The sequence below is a fragment of the Macrobrachium nipponense genome, chromosome 9 (assembly GCF_015104395.2).
Source record: "Macrobrachium nipponense isolate FS-2020 chromosome 9, ASM1510439v2, whole genome shotgun sequence".
Taxonomy (NCBI): Eukaryota; Metazoa; Arthropoda; class Malacostraca; order Decapoda; family Palaemonidae; genus Macrobrachium; species Macrobrachium nipponense.
The window spans coordinates 57,985,754-58,013,607 of NC_061110.1; the positions used below are offsets into that span (position 1 = coordinate 57,985,754).

The 27,854-nt window shown below is 35.3% G+C and overlaps 1 protein-coding gene across 8 annotated transcripts in view; it reads left to right on the top strand.

Moving 5' to 3' along the window:
• The window catches only part of LOC135217861 (1-phosphatidylinositol 4,5-bisphosphate phosphodiesterase delta-4-like), a 329,361-nt gene that overhangs the window by 243,974 nt on the left and 57,533 nt on the right, over positions 1–27,854 (top strand). For 7 of the 8 annotated variants that reach the window (XM_064253878.1, XM_064253877.1, XM_064253874.1 and 4 more), the window contains one exon: positions 2,472–2,564. The exons of the other annotated variant lie outside the window; for it this stretch is intronic. In XM_064253878.1, coding sequence (XP_064109948.1) covers positions 2,472–2,564 — 93 coding nt within the window. The remainder of the gene's footprint in view (positions 1–2,471; positions 2,565–27,854) is intronic. 8 annotated transcript variants of the gene reach the window in all.

The following is a 27,854-nucleotide window of genomic DNA, read 5'->3' on the forward strand; positions in this document are numbered from 1 at the left end:
TTGTTTAAAACTTGGATTTTCTCAATATTAAATCTTAGAAAAGATGAATTCTTATGTAAAAAGATGTAATTTGAAGCAGCAATTGGATCATTATTTGGGATAAATTAATAGAGTGGTTTTGAATGCAAGGAAATGGCTTTGAACAAAGGAGATGAAGAAGTCTGTTGTTACTTATGTGGCCTAATTTGAAGGTATATGATATAGTTTCTATTAAAGTGTTATTTAGGTTTATTTTATTGTTATTGATAATTATCTTAAATTTCATAACTTCCTTTTTTTCAAGTTCCTAAATCTAACAGTTACTAATGTCAAATTAACTATACAGTTTTATGTAAAACAGCTGTTTTAAATTGGGATGTCTTGAAGGGAGGAATGTTGAGGTACACGAGTTTCATATATCACAAAATTTTAACATCAAAGGGATGTACATATGCTAGAGTAAGTCATATTCTATACAGCAATTTAAATTTTTGCTTTCTTATTTATAGAATCAAGAAATTTGATCCTTGTTATATAAGGTTCTGATTCAATCTTTGTCATGATTTGCAGAAGCAACAAATGAGAGTTGCTCTCTATTTCCTTGCACCATCATTGGCACTTGATTGTATGTTGGTATAGCTCTGTATAATTTCTCCACCATAAACTTCTTTATACTATAAGTTGGGAAGAGTAATATTGGTAACTTTTAGCACGTAGTACAGTATGTATGCATGCTGTCTACCAAGGAATTTCACCTTATAATAAAACAAATCATTTTCATAGACTAGAATTATAACACAGGTGTATGCAAAATATCCCGGTGTAGTTATGTAATTTGTATTGCCTTTGAACTATTTGTAATTTAACACTGATAAAATTTTGGAATTCTCTGTAGAATGCCACGACAGATAGTGATTCAACTGTGAATAGTATAGAGCATGCGCAATTACACGTGATCTTTGAGGCATATGTACTCAAAGTGTGTTTGAGAGAGAGAGAGAGAGAGAGAGAGAGAGAGAGAGAGAGAGAGAGAGAGAGAGAGAGAGAGAGAGAGAGAGAGAGAGAGAGAGAGAGAGAGAGAGAGAGAGAGAGAGAGAATTTGCTGTTGGCTAGTAAATTTCATTGAAAGCATGTAGATATAAAGAAGTTGGGATAGACAGATTTTGATTCCATAATTCATATGAACAAACTTAAATGTTTATGAAGCTATATCTGGGGTATAACTGCTGGAAGCTCTTGGTATTTTAAAGGGCCTTTGTATATAGTTGAAGTGCAGCATCAGTGTCTTATATTGTCAGGAATAGTACTACATGATGAGTCATTTCCTCATAATTGTGTTCTTTATGTCTACAGAATATTAAATTAAGAGCATTTTATATTATTATTTTATGCATATAGGGAGTATGGTTTATGAAGCTCTGTCATTTTTCTATATATTTTTCAGTATTCAGGAAGAATTAATGTTGCTCAGTTCCTCTGTAGTTATTGTTGTTGAATTTTTGTTGAGTATCTACAAAAGATTTTTATTCATTGCCATTGATATTTTTGGTGCCGGGGGTTGTGGGGGGGGCAACTTTATTGAGTTTCCTACTAGATAAAGAGAAAAGGTAATGATGAAAAGTTTGAGAGAGAGAGAGAGAGAGAGAGAGAGAGAGAGTTCCTTTGAAATCTGTGGTATCTTTAACATTGCTGGAGGAAAAGGTGCACGTGATATGTTTTTAAGTATGCTAAATAGAGTATATGAATACTGGTAGCAAAAATAAGAATTAATGTTGCTGGATGCTATTATGGCTTGCCTCCAGCTAGAAAAGATGAAATTTAGAGTTAATTTTCATTTTGTGACTACTTATTATTTGTAGAGAATTTCTAATAAATTATTTTAATTGATTATGAAAATCATAATGTTGATTTTATTTTCAGGGATTACAATTGAATATATAGCTTAAAATATTTTACCATTGAATTTTTGTATAATTTTGTTCTTTTAGCTGGCATGCTACTATTATGAGGTATACTATCAATTTTTTTCCTTACTCAGAGTGCTAATAATGTGTTAGTAAACAGACTGCCAATGGCTTGCATCTTGCTCTTTTGTTCCTTGTGACCAGGTTTTAGTTACAATAGAATAATTGGATTATGGTATTTAAATAGTAATTTTTCAAATGAGAGAATGCAATCCAGAAGCATACTATAATACAAAGTATATTAAGATGTGTGTAGATACCATTTGAAAGATTATAGTCCTGGTTAAAAGAGAACTGTAGATCTTGTCATGTAATGTGCTTTTCTGTAGTACTGTGTTTAATTTTTAGCAGTTGTATTAAGATTGTGTGAACAGTGGCATGTATTAGCTGCAGAACAAGATGTCTTTTGCTAGTGAAGCACTTTATTAGCTCTTGATCTTTCTAAAAAGTAGCAATAGCTTCAAACTGTTTTAATCTTCCATGTTATGTTTCTGTCACTGCTGTTTAACCTTTTATCACTTGACGTAGGATTTCTTCAACTTGTCCTTCTACCGCTCTTTCAAGAGCCTAAAGAGGTCTAAGAACTCTTCCACAAAGAAACGCAGGAAATCCCTGCCACAGGTATTGTGATGTGACTATCTTACATTCGTAGTGAATGTCGTGTCATAAGTCTTTAATGACTTGCTTGGAAGAATTTGGATTTCTTTTTCTGTGTGGTTTGTTGATTTGCTACTGTTGTATGATTAAAGGACATCCATATATGTTTTAATATTAGATTGTAACAAACTTGTTCATACAATGTAAAGGCCTCTAACTTTACTTAGGCATCGGCATATACAGATCTACCTATTACTGTAGCTTAGTACTAGTAGTCCTTCTTGGAAGAGGAGTAGCTGCCTGCCAGGGGAACCTTCTGTTGTTTTCCAACATTTTTCATCATGTACCTATCCTTACATGTGGACATTTTATACATATGTTTGTTGTTAGTGTTCAACTGTCTTCCTTTTTTTATTTCCCTTTTTATATTTGTATGATTGACCAGCTGGATAGGCTTTATGCTTTTTAATGTTGCTTTTGATAGCTTCAAGACATAGGAACAGTGTTTTAAACAATTTTAGGCATTCTTTGCTAATTACAAATATACAAAAAGATGGAGGTGAAATTGTGTTTTCCTAGTTGTTAGCTCAAGTAGACTTTGGCTTCTTAGCATATATGAAGTATATTTTTCCTTTCAGAGTGATGTATTGTAGGAATTTTATGCAATTCGTTTGGTGCTTATGCAATGCTACACACTCCTTTTACTTTTTTTAATGTCCTTTAGAACACTTCATCTTTTAGTATGTTATGAGGGTATTTCTCAAGGTGGCAATAGCAAACCATGCAGTAGTTATACAGGGTTTCCATTGATCATCCATTGCTAGAAAACTTAATGCAGGGTTAAATTCTCTTACATAAAGAGGAATAGTACAAGCTTAGAGATCAAATAGTGTCTTATTTAAAGAGAATTTTGTGATAAAAAGGTCTTGGTTATCCCAGGACAAGAAAGATTTAGTAATGAGAAATTATTTTTTTTAGAATTCTGGGGGGATGTCAACAGTCTATTGGTGATATAGATCATGAAGTTATGCTGCATAAAAGCCATTATTATATTATATAGGGTTTTGAGCTTGTAGGTTTGGAATTGCTTTAAAATTTTGTATGATTTTCAACTAATACTTAAGGAAGCAACAAAAATTAACCTCTTAAGGCCATCTAATTTAAAAAAGGGAATATTTGTGTTTTGTAATTAAAAAATAAATAAATAATTTTAAAAAAATAAGCAAAAAATATTTTGAGGCTTCACTTAACCAGTATATATCAATTACATAATCTGACATTAAGGGGGCCGGCCGGAACCCCTATATATGGTGGTATAGGGCGAAAAATGCAAAGTCATGAAAAATTCATGGAGCTTCATATGGCAATTGAGAATACGTATACGAAATATTTCGTCAAAATTCCTCTTACTTTCGTAGTTACAGGGTAATTAGTTAACGTAACTCAATAAGCCTAAAACATTGATCTGTACAAGAAAATGCAATATTTCTTCTATTATCGTAAATTTTGATAATTATTGTCAAAGAAATTGGGAGAAATGGCATCTGTAGACATTCCCCGAGTCGAGAAGGAGACTTCAGGCTCAGCTACCAAGTGTCCAAGTCCAGTCCTGATTTAGTGCGATCACAGACTTCAAGTAGTCTACACGTTCCATTTCACATCTGACATTCGCCTGCTTTTACGTATGTTTATGTATGTTTTAGCAAGAATTTCATCATGCCAATGAGGAAAAGACAAGGAAAACATCTCGCTAACATACAGACGAAGAAAAATCGCTCAAGTATTATTACAGAATATCATAATATATGCGTAGTTAGCGAAGAGAGAGGGGAGGGTTGCGAAGTAAGGGTTGCTTAGTAACGCCCCCGTCTTGCTTGACAGAACACTTCACACTGTGCCCAAGGCTACGATCTTTGAGCAAAGAGATCTTCATTTGTGATAAATAACAAAGTTTTGGTTTTTTAATACCCAAAATGGAATATGAAATTCATAATAATCATTATTTATTGAATTGTCTTTGTAAAAAAAGAGTACGCCTTCGAGTTTCACCTCTTGACATTCTCTTGCATTTACGTTGTTTATCTTTGTTTCGGGCAAGAATTTCATCATGCCAAAGAGGAAAATACAAGGAAAACATCTCGCTAAGATACAGAAGAAGAAAATTTGCTGTAATAAGCCGAGTTAGTGAAGGGGAGAGAGAGAATTGCGTAGGAAGGAGTGCCCCATCTTGCCTCTAGCAGTGCCCCAGGCTGCGATATATGAGCAAAGGGATCATCATTTATGATTAAATTATGATAAATAAAATTGTTTTGGTTTATTAATACACAAAAAAGAAATATACATTCATAATAATCATTATTTATTAACATTGTCTTTATAGAAATACGAAGGAAAACTTTGAACGCCCGTATCTCAAAACTATACTTATTAACCTTCAAAATCTATCTTCTCACTTAGTTTTAAAGCTATAACATTGGAATTTGGTATATAACTCAGAAAAACATTATAGAACAATCAAATAGAGCCCTTTTTTCCTATTTTTGTTTCGTATTTTTTTTATAAATTTTTTTCTCCTGATTTATAGGGTTTATTTTTTTACCATATTGAAAAATTCATATCTAGCAAAAAAATGACTTTTAGAAAAAAAAACTATCCATTCGATTGGAGTTCTACATCAGGTCTATATATATGGTAGTAATCCCAGGTCTTAATATTAAATATCAAGGGAGGAGATAGAATTTGAAAAATGGTTATTTTTGGGATAAATCGCCTTGGCGTCACAAAACCGAAGGTCAGAGGCGAAAATCATATGCGGTTTGGAGATGTCCCAAGTCACCTTATTAAGTGGTATGAATATCAAAGTCCTGTCCTTAAAAAAGGGCATTAGCCGGCCGGCCCCCTTAACTTTGAATTTCAGTCAGTCATCTTGGAGATAAAGTTTTTCTTAGAATATATGGTATATTTTCCAAAAAGGGCATAAAAAATTTTGGGAGTTGTTAAAGTATTTCAAAACTGAATGGTAGGAAGTTGTATTTTGTGTGAAAGTTTTTCACAGTGGACGATTATTCAGAAAGCTTTATTATGATCTTATAAAAGAGATTTGCTTTTGTTTGAAAATTGAGAAAACTAGATATTGAAAGATACATAGATAAAGCTCTGTTAAAGACAATAAAAGTGGCTATTCATTCATTTACATAATATGTGGCATATATGTGCCAGTTTACATATATTTGGTATACAATTATTCAAATAATTGTGAAAAAGTAAGATGAGCAGTTCTAGTTTGCCTTGGTGGTAGGAAGTGCTTTTGTTTTCTATTAGTACAGGCAGTCCCCGGGTTATGAAGGGGGTTCTATTCTTGAGACGTGTTGTAACCCAAAAATTGTCGTAAGCCGGAACATCACCAAAAATCCTAAGAAAACCTTACTTTTAATGCTTTGGGTGCATTCAAAACTATGTAAACTGCATTCTTATTGCATTTTGCAGCAAAAAAAAAACTTCAAATATCGATTATTTTGCATTTTTGGTGTCATATTTCTTCTGCCAGATAAGCGTTGTAGGAGTCGTAACCCTGGAAATAATTTCTGATGAATATAATTGAAAAGCGCCTTAACCTCGGAACGTCGTAAGCCGAACCCGTCATAACCCGGGGACTACCTGTATTCAGTTATACTTACCTCAGAAGGCTCCTTAATTGAGAAGGTGGTAGGAGAAAAAGGCTTAATCTCCTGTGAAAAGTTAACCAAACCTTTGCAGTGATGACATTTTTAAACGTATTTTGGTCCTAATGCTGGCTTAAATGAAATACTGGAAGTGGATTGTGCATTACAGTGGTCCCACCGTATTCGCGGGGGATACGTACCAGACCCCCCCGTGAATAGTTGGAACCCCTATAAAAATGCTTAAAACATCCTATTTTGTTAGTTAAAACTCAAGAAAAATCCACAAAAAACGGTTTTTTTTAATAGTTTTAACACAAAAAGTACATTTTATGATGAAATTGATAAAAAAAGCAGGAATTTGTGGATATTTCTTAGAAAAATACAGCAAATAAGCAAATTTTCCGCGAATAATGCAGGGAAATGTTCCCGAGAGAAATCTGCGAATGTGTGAGTCCGCGAATCTTGAGAACGCAAATACTGGGGGTCCACTGTACGTATATAGTGATACAGTGGAACCTCGACGTACGAAAGTCCCAACTTACGAAAAATTCAAGTTACGAAAGCAAATACGAAGATTTTTTGCCTCTACATATAAGAATAATTCAGGTTACGAAAGAGTGTTACTGTAAAGTCCCGAGATTCGCCTGAACCACCGAGAGCCATTTTAAAACTCGCGCGCCGCCAACTGAGTAGACTCACCACCATCTTCCCGCTCTCCCATTGGTTCCTGATGCTAGTCACCGCCATAAGATCCTGCTCTCCTATTGGTCAGCATCTCTCCCATTGTGCATCTACTTAAGGTGTCCTTCGGCCACTCCGTAGCAGCATCGTTATCGTATGCACGCAGAATTCGTTCATTCACATGTATGATTTCATTTGTTAACGTAAATTCTTGTTAGTGATTTTGCTTTGTACTTTATCGTGCTGTGTGAGAACTTAATTAGTACATAACTTAATTACGTATAGTCATGGGTCCCAAGAAAGTTGCTGAAGTTCACGGAAAGAAGAGGATGCTTTCTATGGAGACGAAGATGGAGATTATCAAGAAGTGTGAGGCTGGCATGCGGTTGAGTGTGATTGCTAAGGAATACGGCTGAAATCCGTTGACGATAGGCACCATCCTTAAGCAGAGGGAAGCCATCAAAGCAGCTACATCTTCCAAGGGCGTGACTATTTTGTCCAACGAGGAGCCACGTGCATGATGAGATGGAGAGGCTGCTTCTTGTATGGATAAAAGACAAAGAAATCGCTGGCAATATGATAACCGAGACGGCAATCTGCCACAAGGCCAGCACTATTTTCGGCGATTTGATTGCCCAGGCCGAAGACGACGGAGGAGAAGGGACATCGACGCCAACCCCAGACTTCAAGGCTTCTCGTTGGGGGTTTGAAAAATTCCGGAAACGGACTGGCATCCATTCAGCGGTGAGGCGTGGGGAGGCTGCCAGCTCGGACACGAAAGCGGCTGAAGCCTTTATTAAGACGTTCGCCGAGATGACGATCAACGAAGGCTACAGTTCTCAGCAAGTCTTCAACTGTGATGAGACTGGCCTTTTTTGAAAAAAATTCCTTGTCAGACATACATCACGGAGGAAGAGAAGAAGCTCACCAGGCATAAGCCTATGAAAGACAGGCTTACCCTCGCACTTTGTTCCAACGCCAGTGGGGATTGTAAGGTGAAGCCCCTACTTGTGTATCATTCAGAGACTCTTCGAGCCTTCAAGGCCCACAAAGTGCTAAAGGAGAAGCTTCCAGTGATGTGGAGGGCTAATGCGAAAGCCTGGGTAACGAGACTTTTGTTCACTGAGTGGGTAAATCTGTGTTTTGGCCCAACAGTGAAGAAATTCTTGGCAGAGAAGCGCCTCCCTCTGAAATGTCTGCTGGTGTTGGACAATGCCCCTGCTCACCGTCCTGGCCTCGAGGAAGATATCCTAGCGGAGTATTTTTTTTATCAAGTTTCTTTATCTTCTGCCTAACACCACCCCTCTCCCCCAGCCCATGGACCAACAAGTGATATGTATTGAACTTCAAGAAGCTGTATACAAAACATCTTTTGAAGAGATGTTTCGACATCACCGATACCACAAACCTCACCTTGCGTGAATTTTGGAAGGAGCTTTTCGATGTCATATGCATCCGACTCATCGAACAAGCTTGGCAGGAGGTTTCAAGGCGAACTTTGAATTCTTTGTGGAGGAAACTCTGGCCTGATGCCGTATCCACCCGAGACTTCGAGGGATTCAACGTGGGCGAAGCTGATGCAGATTCAGAATCAGTTGACGATCCTGAAACTGTTTCGCAACCAGATCTTGACGAGATCGTTGCACTCTGCAAGTCCATGTGGCTGGTCGTCGACGAGGACGACATCAATGACCTTCTCGAGGAGCACCAAGAGGAGCTTACGACGGATGACCTGAAGGAGTTGGAGGCCATGCAACATAACGTCATTCAAGAAGAGTTCTCTAGCAGCAGCGAGGAGGAGGACGAGGAGGACCCTATGACAACGGCAGAAATTAAGGATGCTTTAGAAGCCTGAGTCGTTTCTGGAACATTGTGAAAAGCAGGGTGAAGCAATCTTCCTTGGATAGTTATTTTTTAAAGAGGCCTTTAGTAGGAGTAAGCAAACAGGAAGATCCAAATGATACTAAAAAACAGAAAGTTGAAAATGGTGAAGAAATTGAAATTTTGTTAAAACGTAAAGTATAAAAAAGTAAAAAAAAAATGTAAAAATCAAAAGACGAAAAAAAAAGAAATTTAATTTTAAGTTTTTTGTAAAGTTAAGTGTTAATGTTTCCTGTCATTTTTTTATGTGTTTCATAAAGTTAAGTGTTCATGTTTTCTGCCATTTGTCCTCCTCCTCTGTTGCCACTTTCGGAGATCGCCTCACTCGAAAGGTAAGGTTCCGCATTTTACTACATATGTACGTACAGTATTTCTTGTACCCTGCACACTAATAAACTTTATTTACAAGTAATCACAGTTATGTTAGGTATTGAATAGTCCAAATTGTTGTATTTCATTGTTTATTGGTCAATTTAGCTTTTATTATAAAATTTACTGGGCTGTTTTTGTAGGGCTTGGAACAAATTAGGCTATTTACATGTAGAATGTGGTTCAAGATTCGAAAAAATCAGGTTATGAAGGCCGCTTCGGAACGGATTAATTTCGTATCCTGAGGTACCACTGTACATATAAATTTTAAAGTAATTTTTGTTTCTAGAAGTTTGAGCCATTTTTCATTTTTCAAGAATAGCTCTGTCTCCTGGCTACTTAGTTGCAATGTAATGCTGAGGCTTAAGTAAAATAAGAGATTTGTGCTCCTTAAATCCTCTGTTTTAATGTGTAATGAAATGAATTTCAAGGAAAATTTGTATTTCTACAGATCTCCAAAATTTTGTATTTTAATCTGAATAATTTTCTTCGAATATTTCTGGGATTGACCTGTGTCGCCCAGTGAAATGTCCTTATAGCACTCATTTCTAGGTATAAGTAAATGCTAAATATACCAGAGAAAAAAGCCATATGGAATGCTGGGGTTACTACCCCTAGCTCGCTCACCCTCATAGGGCGTCGGTATAGCACGGGCGAATGGAAGCCAATCAAATCGCCGAAAATAGCGCTGGCCTTGTGGGAGATTGCCGTCTCCGTTATCGTATCGCCAGCAATTTCTTTGTCTTTTATCCAGACAAGAAGCAGCCGTTCCATCTCGTCGTGCACGTGAGTCCTCTTGCTGGACAAAATAGTGTTGCCCTTGAAAGGTGTAGTTGCTTTGATGACATCCTTCTGCTTAAGGATGGTGCCTATTGTCGACGGATTTTGGCCATATTCCTTGGCGATCACACTCACTCGCATACCAGCTTCATACTTCTTGATAATCTCCATCTTTGTCTCCAAAGAGAGCATTCGCTTCTTTCCGTGAGTTTCAACTTTCTTGGGACCCATGACTACGTATATACTGTACATAATTTACGTATAAGTAGAATAAAGTTTTCACACAACACGATAAAGTACGTATACTGCAACGAAATCACTAACGAATTTACGTTACTAAACGAAATCGTTAGACCGAAAGAATACTGCGTGCGTACGATAACGATGCTGCTACCGAGTGGCCGAGGCACACCGCTACGTACATAGATGCATCATGGGAGGGATGCTGACCAATAGGAGAGAAGGATCTCATGGCAATGACTAGCATTAGGAACCAATGGGAGAGCAGGAGGATGGTGGCGAGTCTACTCAGTTGGCGGGCCGCGAGTTTCAAAATTGTTATCGGTGGTTCGGGAGAATCTCGAACTTTACAGAAACCTTTCGTATCTTAAAAATTTTTCGCATGTAGTCGTTAAATTTTTCGTATTAGCTTTCGTATCTCGAGTTTTTTCGTAAGTTGAGCTTTCGTATCTCGAGGTACCACTGTACACAGGAAGGAGTCAAAAGCCTGATCTGATAGCCAGACATCTGGGCAAATAGATTATAAAATATGTACATATCTATATTGTGTCTTGATGTTAAGGGTATCGGCAGGCTGTAATTTTGGTGATATTGGCTCAAATTCATGAAAATGAGATATTGTCATATTTCCACAGATCTGGGTCCCGGCCATTGCCACGCCTAAGATAATATCGATAAAAAGCCTTTTAAACAGTTTAAAGGCCAATTTAAAGGCCCCACCCAAGTAGAGAATAAAAGATCTGGTTAGTGGTGGTTTTACTATTTCATTTTGCATTCCTTCTTCAAGTATTCGTATTTCTTTTCATTGAATTTTGTTTTGTATGTTGTACAATATGTTTTCCTGATAGAGATGGCAACTCTTCCCATGACTGAGTAATGCGAGCCAGTAATCCCGAGAGAGAATTCTTATATTTGTTTTATGTAATCGTGTATTTGTTATTTTCAATCGATTGCAACACTTCCTCGGACTCTGGACATCAATTGTGTGTTATATATATTACCAACATGCCAAAAAGAATTTTAGTAAGCGAAGGGAAGCAAGCTCTCGTAATATCAAAACTTATCTTGGAGCTAAAAGTATAGACACAGCTAATGTTATGGGGAGCTAAAAGTATAGACACAGCTAATGTTATGGCTTCTCACATGTTGCCACCAACCACATGTGCTGAGGAGATGCCAAGTACTTCCTATTACAAAGCTCCGAGTGAAATCTATTATTCACTTGCACAAATATATCAAGATGATGATGATGATGATGGCACCGACAACTTTGTTTTGAAGCTATCTGATGATGAGGAGGGGGAGGAGGAAGAGAATGAGCATTTTCAAGATGTAATTGGTGTCCGTGACATAGCAGGTGATGTCAGTGTTTTATCAGGAGCCAACCTAAGGAGTTTTTTATTGAGAAGTTATAAACTGAAAAAGATCATCTATTAAGTGTAAGCAATGAAGGAGAAATAGTTTCATTACCCTTGAGAGTTCTAAAAGATGCTTTTAGCGGGCAGTGTGACAGCAATATAACACTTGAAATTGATAAAAACAGTTTTGATGTTGACTTGAAACAATTGAAACTAAAGTGTCAGTGTGAGGTGCTATCTGTTTTTCAATATACCAAAGTGCAAGCTAGTGATATTGTGAAAACAGAACATATCAGTGAAACAACAGCTTCATTTATATATCAAAACACAATAAATGGGGGAGGCTTGGCAGCCTTGAATAACACTCGAATTGCCTTAGGTGCCAAACCTTTAGCAAACAGCACTTACCAACGTTATAAAGAGTATACTGAACGGATTGCTGACCAAACCTTCAAGGAATCCATGAAAGAAGTTGATAAAGCAATATTTGATTATTATGAAAGCATTGGGGTCAAACCAGATGAACATGGTAATTTACCTATTGAGGTAATATATAATGGCACCTGGATGAATAGGGGACATCAATCCCCTCTTGGCATAGGAGTTGTCACCGAGGCTTACACTGGGTTTGTTCTTGATGGGGAAGTTTTCAGTAAGATATGTAATTCCTGCAGTACTTTGAATAATAAACTGAAAAAAATGAAATAACAAAAGAACAATATAATGCAGCTTATGAAAAACATATAGTCCGGAAAATGCAAAAAGAATTTTGACCAAGCTTCTGGAAGTATGGAAGCTACTGGTGCTCTCGCATTGTGGCAAAGATCACTAGACAGGAAATTCATATATGATATAAAGTATTTGTTGGTGATGGGGATTCAACAGCATATAAAGGGGTATGCAATTTGAATGAGGGCACTGGTCTTTATGGCACTCCATATCCAGTGCTCAAGGAAGAATGCATAAACCATGTTCAGAAGAGGATTGTCTTTTGTCCTTTGGCCTTGAGAAAGAAATATGTTTTGAAATATGTAACAACAACAAACAAAGTTATGTTTAGGAGTGAGCTTGGAGGACTCAATAAAATGAGTGATAGCATGGTGATAAAGATTGGAAAATATTTTGGCTTTACAGTTAGAAACAGCTAAAGGTCCCACTGACCCTATAGTTACCATGAAAAAATATATAATGGCAATCTTTTTACATTTGACTAGTGATGATAAAAATCATGGTCATTCTCAGTGTCCTGTTGGCCAAAATAGCTGGTGCTTTTATAATCGTGATTTGACAATGAATGTATCTCCCAGGAATCACAAGAAGATGAAAGTAAAACTCCAACTTACAGAGGAACAAAAGATCCCAGTTCACCAAATATTTGAGAGCTTTCCTCTGATGATTTACTGCAAAGATGTGCGAAAGGTCGTACTGAAAACCTAAATGAACCGTCAACAGTAAAACATGGGCAAAGTGTCCAGACTTCATGGAAAGGATACTGTGACCTTTGCTTTTCACGTTGCTGAAACGGAACATAATATCGGCTATGCAGCAAGTTCATTGCTGCCTATTATGAGAAAAATGGCAGGAGAAAGTCTGGAAGTCCTTCAGATGAAAGAGAAGACCAGGAAACGAATGTCTGCTATGCATTCAAGAAAGCAAAGAACATCAAAAGGAGGATATGAAGGAGGGGCTCATTAGCTTCCGAAAAACCTGGCAGCAGGTTTTCTTTAAGTGATAAGGTTTTTTTTAGAGGGAATAAGATCTCTTATACAAGAGAGAGGAACAGGTGCCATGTAGGCTTTTCCAAGAAACTTTATATGCTTTTAACAGCAAATTAAATGGTTAGCAAGACTTTAACTGCATTTTTCTCAAAACATTTTCTACATTCAAATTTAAAAAACTCCCTTATTTATGAATAGAATTTAAAAATCTAAAAAGCAATTTGAATAAAGACAGTGAGAGAACACTGACAAATTTATTTTTCCTATTTCTTTCAGAAATTTTTTTTACCAAGATTTAATATATTATAATAATTTTATGGTATTTTATATTGAATTTTTTAAAATATTTTTTTAAATAGCATACATCACATATTAGATTTTTGTGTTTGCTGTTTTATTTGATAGGAATTAAACTTTCTGCCATTCGTTCAGCATGTCAGTGATGCCTGGAAAATAAGATTGTTCAGTATATTGATGATGCAACACTTGTGGGTCCACTGATGAGAAATGAAGCTGCCCTCATCCTCAATTAGGACATGGACCTGATCTGGGAATGGTGTAGTCGGTGGGGTATTAGGCTGAACTCCAGCAAAACGAAACTACTATTGATTTGCAGATCCCATACAGAGTTCCCACCCCATCCTCCCCTTCAGGTGGATGGGATTTTGCTGAACAAGAATGAAGCTTTAAATATTCTTGGTGTCACCTTTGACTTGCACCTAACTTTTGAGAAACATCAAATGAAATTTTCAGCAAATGCTGCACAAAAGTTAGATATCGTTTGTAAGGCCTCCTGTATTTATAACAGTCATAAAGTCAGTACAACAGCAATAAAATCAATGCAACCAGTTTCAGGTCATTTGTACGGAGCTAGGACAATTCGCCGTAAACAAATTTGCCGTAGGACAATTGATTGTAAGACTTTTCGCCGTAAGAAAACTTGCCATACGGATATTTTGCCGCAAGGACATTTCGCCGTAAAATGTATATTTTAGTTTTTATCTTATTTCTTTTAGAGATCAATGTAACTATATTCATATAGTTATCTTCAAGTATATTTATCACTTTTCATTGATTTTCATGTATTCATTTAATTATAATTATATACTACAAGAAAAGGATAAAAAAAATGAAGACCACACACTTTATTTAAAAAGTTTTCTAAAAAAAATTCAAAACTAAAAATCATGTAAGTTCATAGCAATTGCTCGCAAATAATGTTGTTTTGCATTTTGATCATAACCTCTGACAATACTTAGTATGCGCTTATAAACATTTTTGTATTGTTTCTTGACTGCTGTTTCACCTCTTTCTGCATCGATTATCTTCTTTTTAGAAAGATATTCTTCATTTTTCAATACATTGATGAGTTTCCATAAATTTGGATGCGTATTGGTCACAGATGCTTGAAGCACATTATGGAACCCTTCTACTTTATTGTTGGTATTAGCCAGCTGATCTAGGGTTCTTTGATAAACATTCCAAAGTTTGATAGGAAAAGTTGGAGAAACTCTACGACGACGAGGTCCCCTCCCTCTTTTCTCCCCCAATGTAATGAGTTTCAAAATATGCAACTAGTTCTTGTGGTAAGTCATCGTCATCAACCAACTCTATAAATGCATCAATGATGTCTGAAGGCGGTATGAATGCAAGTGCCATAAGACACTTTACTTTTGTATTAAAAAACACAATCACTTTGATATCAAACCTTAAGCCCAATATCTGTCACTTTTCTGTAAACATTCTTACAGAAATGGAAATAACAGCCTGTTACATTTTCAGAAGGGAAAATGTCAGAAAAACTTAAAAAACTAGCTGGTTCGAAATCAATCATTAGATTTTCAGGTTCTAGGGACTCGAGTAAATCTTTAACCTTTTGAAAAAACGTATTGTAAGATTCCTTAGTCTTATTCGGAAGGAGACCGTAAACTCGTGGGATGCATGCATGTCCTATGTTGACATGTAGAGTATATAACTGATAGAGGATTTCAGGACAAACCTTAAATGTTCCATCGCATGCCCAATTTGTATGTCTTTCTAGATTGTGTAACCCTGCAATCGTACCAAAGATCAACATTCTGTTTTCATCTTCCATTCCACTATCATAAAGTAAAAATCTTTCTCCGTTCTGTAAACACGCAAATTCTTCGGGAATTACATAACCGATTCTTGTTCTTGGAATAGGAGGGGCCTTTTCTTCTTTTTGTCTCCATCTTCTTATGTTTCTTGACAAATTTGAAGTTGATGGCATAAGAGAGCGTCCTGCATTTTCTAATTCCTCGCATGCAGCACCAATCAATGATCTTGAAGCTAGCTGGGATTTCAGTGCATTTTCTTCCATATGTGCAATTGTTTTTTGCATTTTATGTTTACTTGGGTTCGCTGGATGGGTATGCTCACTTACAGTTTTACAGATTGAAATATCTTCAATATTCCGTCTTGTATGTACTCTTACTTTGCAGTTTTTTTCAACACACTTCCAATAAACCTTGCCTCCATATTCCCTTTCTTGCCTGTGAATGAAGTTGGAATCATCTACGAGCTTATCACAACCTCTGGTGCTTTTGATAGTGTACGGCATCGTAGGGGTTTTAAGTTTCAACTGATAAAAGTAGATAATACAAAGGTTTAAGATATAAAAAAAACAAGATAAAAAATATAGTAAACTACCGAATTTGTAATGACCTCATTTAAACATTTAACGACGGGTGTCAAAATTTATAACGACCCTTCTCTCTCTCTCTCTCTCTCTCTCTCTCTCGTAAGTAGCCATCTTGCTTGGTGAGTCGTACCCGCGTGAAGTCAGATTAATCAACAGATATCACAAGTTTAACATACGACTAGAATTTGAGAAATATCTAGAAGTGTTCGTGAACTATCGGTGATAAGATTAGTGTGAAAATAGTAGGATAAAGCGTCTTCTAAGTTAGTTTATCAAGTGTAATACTATAAATCAGAACAAGATGGCAGTAAGTTCCAACTGCGGGAAGAGGTGGCGTAATTTGGCGTGTCTAGCAGATTCGCAATACGATGAGGTAGCAGGAAGGGAACTGGCATTTCTCATCTATGAAATCAGCAACAGTCCTAACCAAAAAGATACAAAAGCATTCATAGATATATTAGAAGGATATAATCCTTCAAACTGGAACAAATCTAATGAAAACATCTTGAAAATAATTGAAGAAGTTCCAAATAAAATCCAAGTGGTCAAGAGACTCATAAAGAAAATATACATAAACCAACATATTCCGACAAAGAAAATGAATAAGGTGAATCTTGTGAATATCCTAATTGATGCATTAGGAAAAGAATGCCAAAAGCATGCAAACTGTGTAAGGTTTGGTATAGCATAGTCAATCCACAAAACCTAATCAGAAAATGTGCTGCATGCAACATTCCGACCCATCCACAGTGTGCTGAGGTAATACAAGATTTGAGAAAAGATACAAGAATTTTTTTGTTCAACATGTCTATCATGGATAGACAATGTTATTAAATCAAGATTGAATGTACAAATAGTTGAGGATGAAGAAGAAGAGGAAGAGGAAGAAGAAGAAGAAGAAAAAGAAGAGGAAAACGGAAGAGAAGTAAACAAAAATGAAATGACAGAAAAAAATAAGGAAAACAAAGAACAAGATAAAAGTATGGATGCAGAGATACTCATTGATACTACATATGAGGCAATAAAGCAGCATACTACGAAGAAATAAATTACGATATGACAACAGAAAAGCAAATCCCGAAGAGGCTCTACCCAGATCTATAACAATGACGGGAAAGAGGAAAAAAATAGACAAGAAAGACAAAATCTGCAACCTTTTGAAAAGAGGGAATTGCAGATTTGGAGAAAGATGTTACTACAAACATCCTAAGATATGTCAAAACTATGAAATATATGGTAAATGTGCATACTTAGATGGATATGGGGATGATTGCAGAGATCTGCATCCAAAAATATGTAAAAACCTAAAAGAAGGAAAAGGATGTAAGTTCGACAAAAAATGCAAATATATGCACCCTGTAGCCATGAATCATAATCAAATAAATAACCAACCAAGTAATAAAATCCAAAATAAGAAAGAAACAAATAAAGAGAGAAATCAAGAATATCAGGTAAAAGAGAAAAGCAAACCACCAATGAGATATGCAGAGGTGTCAGCAAAAAATTTCAAAGCATCAGCTCCGAAATTCTACTCAAGAGATAATAACTGTATTTATTATGCAAGAGGATATTGCAGAAACGGAGAAATTGCAGAGTCAGACACAAAATGAATAATTATGATGAAGGAAGATCAAATATTATGGAAAAGTTGGATTTTTTAATGTCAGAATTTCTGGAAATGAAAAAAAGAACAACATGCCAGAACAGGAAAGAGACATGGTAAAATCCTTATTACTACCAGTATTAAATGAAGGAGAAAACACGCAAACCATCATAGTGATGAATGCGCAGGGTTTAGTTACGAGTAACTCAAAAAGAAAAATAGAGTACTTAGAAGAACTAACCCAAAATGAAAAGAAAATAGATATAATGAATATAGTGAAACCTGGTATTCCCAAGAGACTGGGAATGATGATCAATAAAAGGGTTCCAAACTTATAGATCAGATAGAAAAAATAGAAATCAAGGGGGAACCGCAATATATGGGAAAGACAAAAAACAAGGAAAAATATATGAGAAATATAGTAACTCAGAATGTGAACTAATAGCGGTAGAATTTGAATCTGAAAAATTGATGAACATAGTAATATATAGACCTCCTAATACTAAAGAGTTTGACTTAATAATTGAAAAATTGGATGATATATGTAGAAATCACAAGGACTGGACTATTCTCCTATCTGGTGACTTCAACTTTCCTTTCGTAGAATGGAAAGAACGAATAGGAGATTGTGGTTGTACTTATACATATAAAAAAGAGAGTAATAGTAGTGCAGAAGATAAGAGGCAATTTGAAAAGCTATTAGATATGCTACTAGAATACAACATTCAACAAATAAATCACCTGCCAACAAGAAAGGAAAGGAAAATACTTTAGACCTAGTATTTGTGAACGAGATGAATTATGTTAAAGAAATAATAGTTTATAATGCGAATATTTCAGACCATAATGTCATAGAATTAACAGTTCATTCCAAAGCAAGTGAAAATAGAGATAAGCAAGAAATGAAAAAGTGGGAAGGATATGGAAAATACAACTTCTACAGTAAAAATATAAAATGGTCAGAAATTAATGAAGAATTAAACAAAGATTGGGATAACATTTTCGTAAGTGATGACATAAGGGTAAATACGGAGATATTATATAAAATATTGGAGAAAATAGTGGAAAAATATATACCGAAGAAGAAAAGTAAACATCATTCATGCATACCAAGAGACAGAAGGATCTTGTTCCAGAAAATCAGAAAGTGGAAAAAAGGTCTTGCAAAAGAAAAAAATGCATGGAAAGTTATAGAACTAAAAAGTAAGATAGAAAATGCAGAACAAAGATTATACAATCAAAAGAAAATGAAAAACGGGACTTGGAAGAAAAAACCCTATTAAATATCAAGCAAAACCCTAAGCTATTATACTCATATGCGAAGAAGATGAATAAAAGAAGAATAGAAATAGGCCCTCTAAGAATTGAAGGGAGGTTAACGAATGAAAAAAAGGAAATTTGCAACATATTGGCAGAACGATATAAGAGAGAATTCACCCCTAGAATAGATAATGAAGATAATGATATAGAAGTAAGGGATGAAAATAGTGAATATTTAGCTGACATAGATATTAATGAAGCTGATATTGTGCAGGCTATTAATGAAATTAAAAATGGAGCTGCTGCAGGGCCTGATGGAATTCCTGCTATTTTGTTAAAGAAAGTAGTTCATTCTATCGCAAAGCCACTTGCAATATTATTAAGACAAAGTGTAGATACAGGCAAGATTTATGATGAGCACAAATTAGCATATATTACCCCTACTTTCAAAAGTGGATCAAGACTAGAGGCAAGTAATTATAGCCTGTGAGTCTAACATCACATATTATGAAAGTGTATGAAAGGGTAATGAAGAAAAATATTATGAAACATTTAATAAAAATTAATTTGTTTAATAAAGGACAACATGGTTTCGTACCCGGAAAAAGTACACAAACCCAACTGTTAGTCCACCGTGAGAACATATTCAAAAATATGAAAAGCGGAAATGAAACAGATGTGGTTTATTTAGACTTTGCAAAAGCTTTTGATAAAGTAGACCATAATATATTAGCGAAGAAAATTAGAAAACACAATATCGTGGATAAAGTAGGAAGATGGTTAAAAGAATTTTTACACAACAGAAAACAGATAGTTATTGCAAACGACGAGAAATCGGATGAAGTCAAGGTAATATCCGGTGTGCCGCAAGGTACGGTGTTAGCTGCAATACTGTTTGTTATTATGATTGAAGACATAGACAATAATGTGAAGGATTCGGTAGTGAGTAGTTTCGCAGATGACACAAGAATAAGTAGAGAAATTACTTGTGATGAAGATAGGAACGCTCTACAAAGAGACCTTAACAAAGTATATGATTGGGCAGAGGTAAATAGGATGGTATTTAACTCTGATAAATTTGAATCAATAAATTATGGAGACAGAGAAAGAAAGCTATATGCATATAAGGGACCTAATAATGAGACCATCACAAATAAGGAAGCAGTTAAAGACCTTGGTGTGATGATGAATAGGAACATGTTATGCAATGATCAAATAGCAACTCTGTTGGCAAAATGTAAAGCAAAAATGGGAATGTTGTTACGGCACTTCAAAACAAGAAAAGCTGAACACATGATTATGCTTTATAAAACATATGTTCGTAGTCCACTTGAATATTGCAATATGATATGGTACCCACACTATCAAAAGGATATTGCACAAATAGAGAGTGTACAAAGGTCCTTTACAGCTAGAATAGAAGAAGTTAAGGACCTAGACTACTGGGAAAGACTACAATTCTTAAAATTATATAGTCTAGAAAGGAAAGGAGAAAGAACGCTACATGATAATTCAGGCATGGAAACAGATAGAAGGAATAGCAGAAAATATCATGGAACTAAAAATATCAGAAAGAGCAAGCAGAGGTAGATTAATAGTGCCCAAAACTATACCAGGAAAAAAAAAAATAAGGAAAGCACACAGGACATTAATCCACTACGCACCAGCATCGATAATGCAGCGTCTATTCAATGCGTTGCCAGCTCATCTGAGGAATATATCAGGAGTGAGCGTAGATGTGTTTAAGAATAAGCTCGACAAATATCTAAACTGCATCCCAGACCATCCAAGATTGGAAGATGCAAAATATACCGGAAGATGTACTAGCAACTCTCTGGTAGACATTAGAGGTGCCTCACACTGAGGGCCACCTGGGGCAACCCGAACAAGATGTAGGTCGTAAGGTAAGGTAAGGTAAGGCTCTCTCTCTCTCTCTCTCTCTCTCTCTCTCTCGCTCGCTCTTCTCAGTCGTATCTCTATCTCTCTCTCTCTCTCTCTTCTCTCTCTCTCTTCATTCTTTTTTTTTTCTAATCTATTCATGCCAAAGCATATACATTTTACAGCGAAATGTCCTTGCGGCAAAATATCCGTACGGCAATTTTTTTATGGCAAAATGTCATACAATCAATTGTCCTACGGCAAATTTGTTTACGGCAAAGTGTCCGGTCTCGCATTTGTACTCCCTTTATTAGAATACTGTTCACTGGTGGGGATGTCTACTTCTGTTAGAGATTTATCTCTTCTAGATAATGGGTTCTTTGTGGTAGGTTTCTGTTTCCTAATAGTAGTACAAAGTTATGACTTGGACCATCAAACAGATGGTCTCTTGTTTGTCTTTTTAATAGATCTTTCACATCCACAATTGATCCCTGATCTCCTTTATCTGCCGAGAGCAACCAGATTTGCTGAACAGCAGCACCAAAATGCAGTAAATATGCCTTGCTGTTGAACTTCCCAGTTCCAGAGGTCCTTTAATCCGCACACCATTGGACTGTGGAACAGCCTGTCAGAGGAAGTCATTCAACTCTGCATTATAATATGCTTTTATCTATTTGTTAATTTATTTATTTTTCCCCCTTTTTAATAAATAGGGTCTTTTCTTTCTGTATTTCCCTTTACCTCATCTTCCCCCTAATGAACACCTTGATATTCTTTGGAAGCGTGAATTTCAAGTCAGTGGCCCCTGTGGGGTTGTTCCGTATGAATAGGTTTCATCTTTTGAATAATAATACTTGTAATAATTGCAATGTACTATAGCAATTCCTTTTATAATAAGTCTTTTCCAAATGACAAAATCAAAATTTTGTTTTAAGAAAGTTAAGTTGTTGAGAGTTGTTTTGCTTTATAATATTTTACCTTTTTAAGTAATGAAATGGCCATGGTTCCCTCTTGGATTGGCCGAAAAAAGCTGAAAGGTAAAGTACTAGTGCCATTTTTGTCACTGTAGGCTTTGGACCTCATGAAACTTCTGTGGGATGCACAAGTGAATAGGAAGGAAGTCTGTTATCTTGCATCTTGAATTCCCATAACTACCACAATATTAATTTGAAATTCTGTTTTGGCTTTCATGCTCATAAATTTTATGTTTCATCTTTAGTATTCGTGAGACTTGATCCTTTGTCTGTGCATGAAATGTTGGCAGATCATTTTCCTTTTACCTGTGATGAACTGGCATTGTATTATGAATGGAATAAAATGCTTGGCAGTGGATGTAGACCTTGAGCTTGCTGTGTGAGACTCTCAATGTCCTTTACTTGATTATTTTTGTCCATCAGCTTAGTTAGGTAGTCAGCTACTTGAAAAGAATTTATAACAAACCGATAATGTTGCTAATGTTTTTGCAATGTTCATTATTTTGATGGTTTAATTTTTGGCAGATGTACTGTAGACATTTTCTTTTCCCTCATGAGATGTATTACACTTAGGTAATAAAGTGTAAGTATCTTGGGGCCATTCTCGTAATGTGTACGTTGACCTACATTGGTACATTTTGGTATTGAGAATAAGCCTGTAGCTTAGAAATAGTACAAAGAAGTTTCCAATAAAGAGCTGAGAAATAGTTTGGGGTGCTTGATTTGATTAAATATTAGGTTGAAGGTAAAAATCTCTTTAGTTGTGTTTCAGCTGTTTGTTTCATCTGTTTGAGATATTCTGTTGTGCAGTGCGGTTTGCAGGATTAACTAAAGGGATTGCTTCCTTTATGTATTAACAAAACTATTTTGCTTGCTTGCATGCATTGTTTATATACCAGGGGGCCCACTATCTGTAGTTTATACATATGAGGGCCCTCCACAGATCCCTGAAACCAAGGATAATCATGAACACCATATGTAACAAAGTACTATACACTTAGTTATGCCCATATAAACCCCAGTACTACCTCTTATAATAACCATTATACATGGCAAAGAATATTCCTTAAACAGTATAGGGGGAAAAATGTTAAACTTAATGTAATTTAACAATTTATGATAGTGTACAAAGTGCTCAGTGCATATTAGCCAGCTTGGTTATGCTCATGTAAACCCCTACACCTCTTATAATAATCACTATTGGTTATACATAACAAAGAATAATAAAATATTTTGGATTTTTTTCCCATGGTTAACCATGGTTAAGCAGATCATCAGAGACTGGGGTCTGATTGTACTTTGTTAGCAGAACATGTAAATATTGTGTGATCTGAATGTGTGCTGTGAGTAAGCAGTTCTTCAGAAATTGATATGCAATATACAGACACTACTTATTTAGTACAGTAATTTTATTGCCTGTGAATTGTAGACTATGTAAAGTAAGCTTTGCTATTGAGTGACATATTATGTACTGGAATTGTTTTTTATAGTGCAGTAATTATGAAAACACCTCACAACACTATCCCTATTTCACAACTATAAATTTTTGTTTTATCTAGGTCTCTGGCTTTTTAGGCAAGAAAGTAAGTTCCTCTGGTTTTAGATTGCTTCCAGTTAGTACACATGCATATCCTGAGTGTGATGCTTCATTTATTCTGATTACATAACTTCCTTCTTCAAAATGGAATGAAGTGGCAGTTGTAGTTAAACATCAGATATGCTTCTCTCTCTCAGGTGTCAATTTCTCATAGACCTTGACTGAGTTCCCTTGTCAAATGTACATTTTTACTGAGTGCTTTTCACTAAATGTTTAATATTAATAGTTGATTTTCACTGCTTTTGAATGCAAGCCAGTCCCAGTAAACAATTTGCTCATAGGGTTAATGAATTTGCCCTGTTAAATACTAAGCATACCTGAAACTTGCAACAAACCTTAGCAGCTTGCTGCAACCATCAGTGGGTGCAATGTAGATGAGCTGAGCAAGTCAGTGAGCCTTTTCTTTGATTAGATAATTGCAGTTCTGGAAATGTTTATGAATTTTAGTAGATTGATAGCATGTTTGTATCTATGACTGCATATAGGTTTATCAAGTTTTATGCCAGTGACCATTATTGTTTAGTTTACTAGTAGTGACAAACAACTTTATTTTACCCTTTTCTGTTGTAAGTAGCTAGTCAGTGTTGTTCTCAATAGGTAATAATATATTATATATATATATATATATATATATATATATATATATATATATATATATATCATATATATATATACACATATACATATATATATACACATATTTTCCTGTCAAAATCATGTACTATACTGTATATTTCCATGTGTAAGACGACCTTTAGATAAGATGCGGTAAAAAAACTAAAATGATGGGAAATGTTCATGAATTTATCTCATATCTGTAGTATAAGATGACTGCTAAATTACTAAACCATCTGTGTATAGGCTAGTTTTCGTATATACCGTATTTACACACACGTATCATGTGAATTTTGAATACCTAGTTTTGAAACTAATTTTAAAGGGTTTGCATCATACACGAGATATAAAATTAGTGTATGTAATATTCGCTAGTAATATTCACCACTAGTATGTAATATGAAATATAAACATAAGGAATATGCATCTTTTCCATGAATCTTAAAAAAAGTTATACTTACTTCACTATATCCAATAATATTGTATGTATAACATTCTCATATTACTATTGTTTCATAGAATACGAACATAGCGATGATGTGACATTTTCATTGCTTATGTTTTCGTGAACATGGACAACGATACCATTCAGGATTTTTTTTTTAACCACTGTGAGAAAGTTTCGTCCCATCTGCTGTACACATTTAAACAACAATTAAATTGTGTTCTTTCATGCCCAGTAGTTTTGATTAAAATATTTTCACTAAAATTTTATTTACGGTCAAGTTTGATGGCACAAAGCTTAGGGGAGTTCCATCCATGTTGCTGATGCACGACAATTTATAGTCATTAGAAGCTTCAACATTGTTTTCTTAGCACCAGTTACATTTTGCAGCTTACATTTAGCAGTATATTTCATTGCCTAGCTTTTCTCCATGGCAAATAAGGGTATACAGTACTGTAATGTAAAAATATATCAGTTCTATTCTACTTACCATCATTTGCAACATAATTACGTTAATTATCTACTATCATACAATGGTTGAAATGCAAGTAAAATAGCTGTTGTTATCAGATTCAGTTGTTCATAGCAAAACAGCTGCTTTTCATTCAGTTCTGTATGGCTGTACTAGGTTACTTAATGAGTATAGCATTACTAACAATACATTTATCATTCTCTTTTACTTTTTTAACTTATTTAACTAGAAGATGGGATAAGGAGATGGAGGAAAAGAGGTTAGTCTAATGTACGATAATTATCGTACATCATTATTGTTCGCATGACTGAATTGTTCTAACAGTTGCATGTAATCCAAAATTGTGCTATCTCACCAAATTAATAATGAAGTTTTTAATGAAAAATTAACATTACGACATCCTAAATATGTACAATTACTACTGTAATATAGTAGTAATTACACTACCAGAAGAATTTCTGAATGGTTACCAAAAGATAAGTGTTTCTGTGAGTGCAACCAAAGCAAAATGTTTACATTTTCTCAGCTGGGCTCACATACATAAAAGATGATTTCATTGGTATTGAATTATTTCTCAAATATCCCAATGCATAATCCATAGTGTAATAACGGTTTTTCTATCTTTATTATCAGTTTATATCATAAAGTGAATCTGTTCATGTAAAATGTCTGTGGTTATCACACAGAGGCCTAGGCTAACCTACCTATAAGCATCACTTAGAATTCAGGGTTTCATTTTTACAATGGTAGTATGAGACGACCCCCACTTTTAGGGGTAAATTTTAGGATTTAAAGGTCATCTTATATGTGGAAATATACATATATTATAATATACAGGCAGTCCCAGGTTAATGGAGGGGGGGAAGGTTCTGATCTCGTCAGTGTGCTGATAAGCAAAAACTGCCACCAAAATTTGTTGATTTATGGTGCTGATAACCAATTAATGGTGCCTCTGTTAGTTATGTTATGGAGCATAACTCTATTATCAACACCTTCAGGCGCGAATAACCAAAACTCGGCCTGTTATGATGCCATAAATCGGTGATTTATGGCACTAGACGTGCCATAAAACTATATATTATATATATTATATGATTATATATATATTAATATATATATAATATATATTAATAATATATATATATATATAAGTATATATATGATATATATATATATAATTATATAATATATATTATATATATATTATATATATATATATATATATATATAATATATAGTATATATATATATATATATATATTATAATATATATATATATTATATATATATATATATATTAGATTACACATTAGATTACGAGTTTTGTTTACAGTGTCGATAGTTGTGACTATAGCCAACTATTGATACAACTATCAACACTTCAACGGTTAGCCTATCATTAAAAATCTCACAGCATTTTAATAATAATAATAATAATTATATCTTTTATTTCAGCTCAGGACTATATACATGGAATATATAAAATATAGACAGTAACATACATAATCTAGATACATGAGACAACATGATAAAAAAAATGAATAATTGGCACTTATCCACAAAATAGCTGAGGTAGCATAAAAGATAATAATCATAATACTGATAATAACAGTAATAATATTGGTGAGAAAAAAAATGCATTGAGAGTTGTAACAGTTAGTGCACAGATTATATAACTTAAATTTCAACTAGAGACCTTAGATGGTTACAGTAGTCAAGTCCAGAGGGCTAAATACGAAAATTGAATGTAAAAAAAACTTTAACTTGATAGTATAGTATTCACAGCAATAATGAAAAAGTTAAATATCAGCAATAAGTATAATAACAATGACAGAATCTGCAGATGACATCTTGCCAATACAGAGATTAAGTCCTTTAGGGGACAAAGGCCTCATTTTTCCATCTTTCCCACAATTTAGATCTTCTTGTCTCACTCCTTAGGATGCTTTGTATGAGCGAGTTGCTGCTGTTTCTCACTTGGGTTACCATACTGGACATTGTTCGCCTTACAATGATTTTTAAATTGCCCAGGTGGTTTTCTATGGACATCTGTGTGGCGGAGTGGTAGCAGGGAGAGTTTGTGAGGCATCTCAAAATGTCATTGTGCACAACAGTGATACGTCTCATGGTCTCTTGGGTATAGTTCGTCCAGAGGGAACACCCATAGATACTGTAGCAGTACGAGCGGAAGAGCAGGAGATTCACGTCTCGGTGACAGAAGGCAAACCTCCTTGCAGTCAGGTTGCCAGTTGCACATGTTTACGACGCCTTTGTTCAATGTCTGGCGTATCTTTTAGGTCTTCAGTGATAATGTGACCCAAATACAGAAATTCGTGCACAAATTCCAGCCGATGGTTTCCAAGGAAAATTTGTGATTATGCAATATGCTTAAACAATCTTAGGAGCAGCGACATGCACTGGGTCTTGGTTTCATTGTAAATTATATCAAATTCCTCTGCATGCTGGGGGCAAGTGTCTATGAGTCGTTGGAGTCCTTGCACTGATAGGGAAATCAGAACCATATTGTCGATGTAACATAGGTTGTTTATAGTTGTTTCATTGACAGTGCATCCAATTGGGAGTGAGTTCAGTTTGACATTCAAGGCATCTGTGTATGTATTAAGCAAGTATGGAGAGAGGATGCCCCCTGGCCGAAGCCCATTTAGGGAGCCGAAGGTGTACGATGATAAATTATCCCATTTGACACAGAATTACTGTGTGGAGAACCAACAATGTAAAATGCCAATTAGATATAGGGGTGTGCCTCTTTTATGTAGCTTCAGGAAGAGCTTCAGGTAGTTTACTCTCTCAGATGCTTTTCACACATCCACAAAACTAAGGAAAACAGGAGAGGCTGATGATAGGTAGTAGTTCAGCAATTCTTTCAGTATGTAGATGCAGGTGTTGGTTGAGTGGTTTGCTTTAAACCCGAACTGGTTGTCAGTGGTGTGTAGAAAGGGGAGAAGTCTCACTAGAAGAACCGACTCAATTATCTTCGATGTGATTGCAATAGGCCGGTAGTTGCCAGGGTCAGCTGCATCCTTTAGTTTGTGTTTAATTAATGGTATCAAGTGAACTAAGAGTAGGGAGTCTGGAAGAAACTGGTAAATTATGTACAC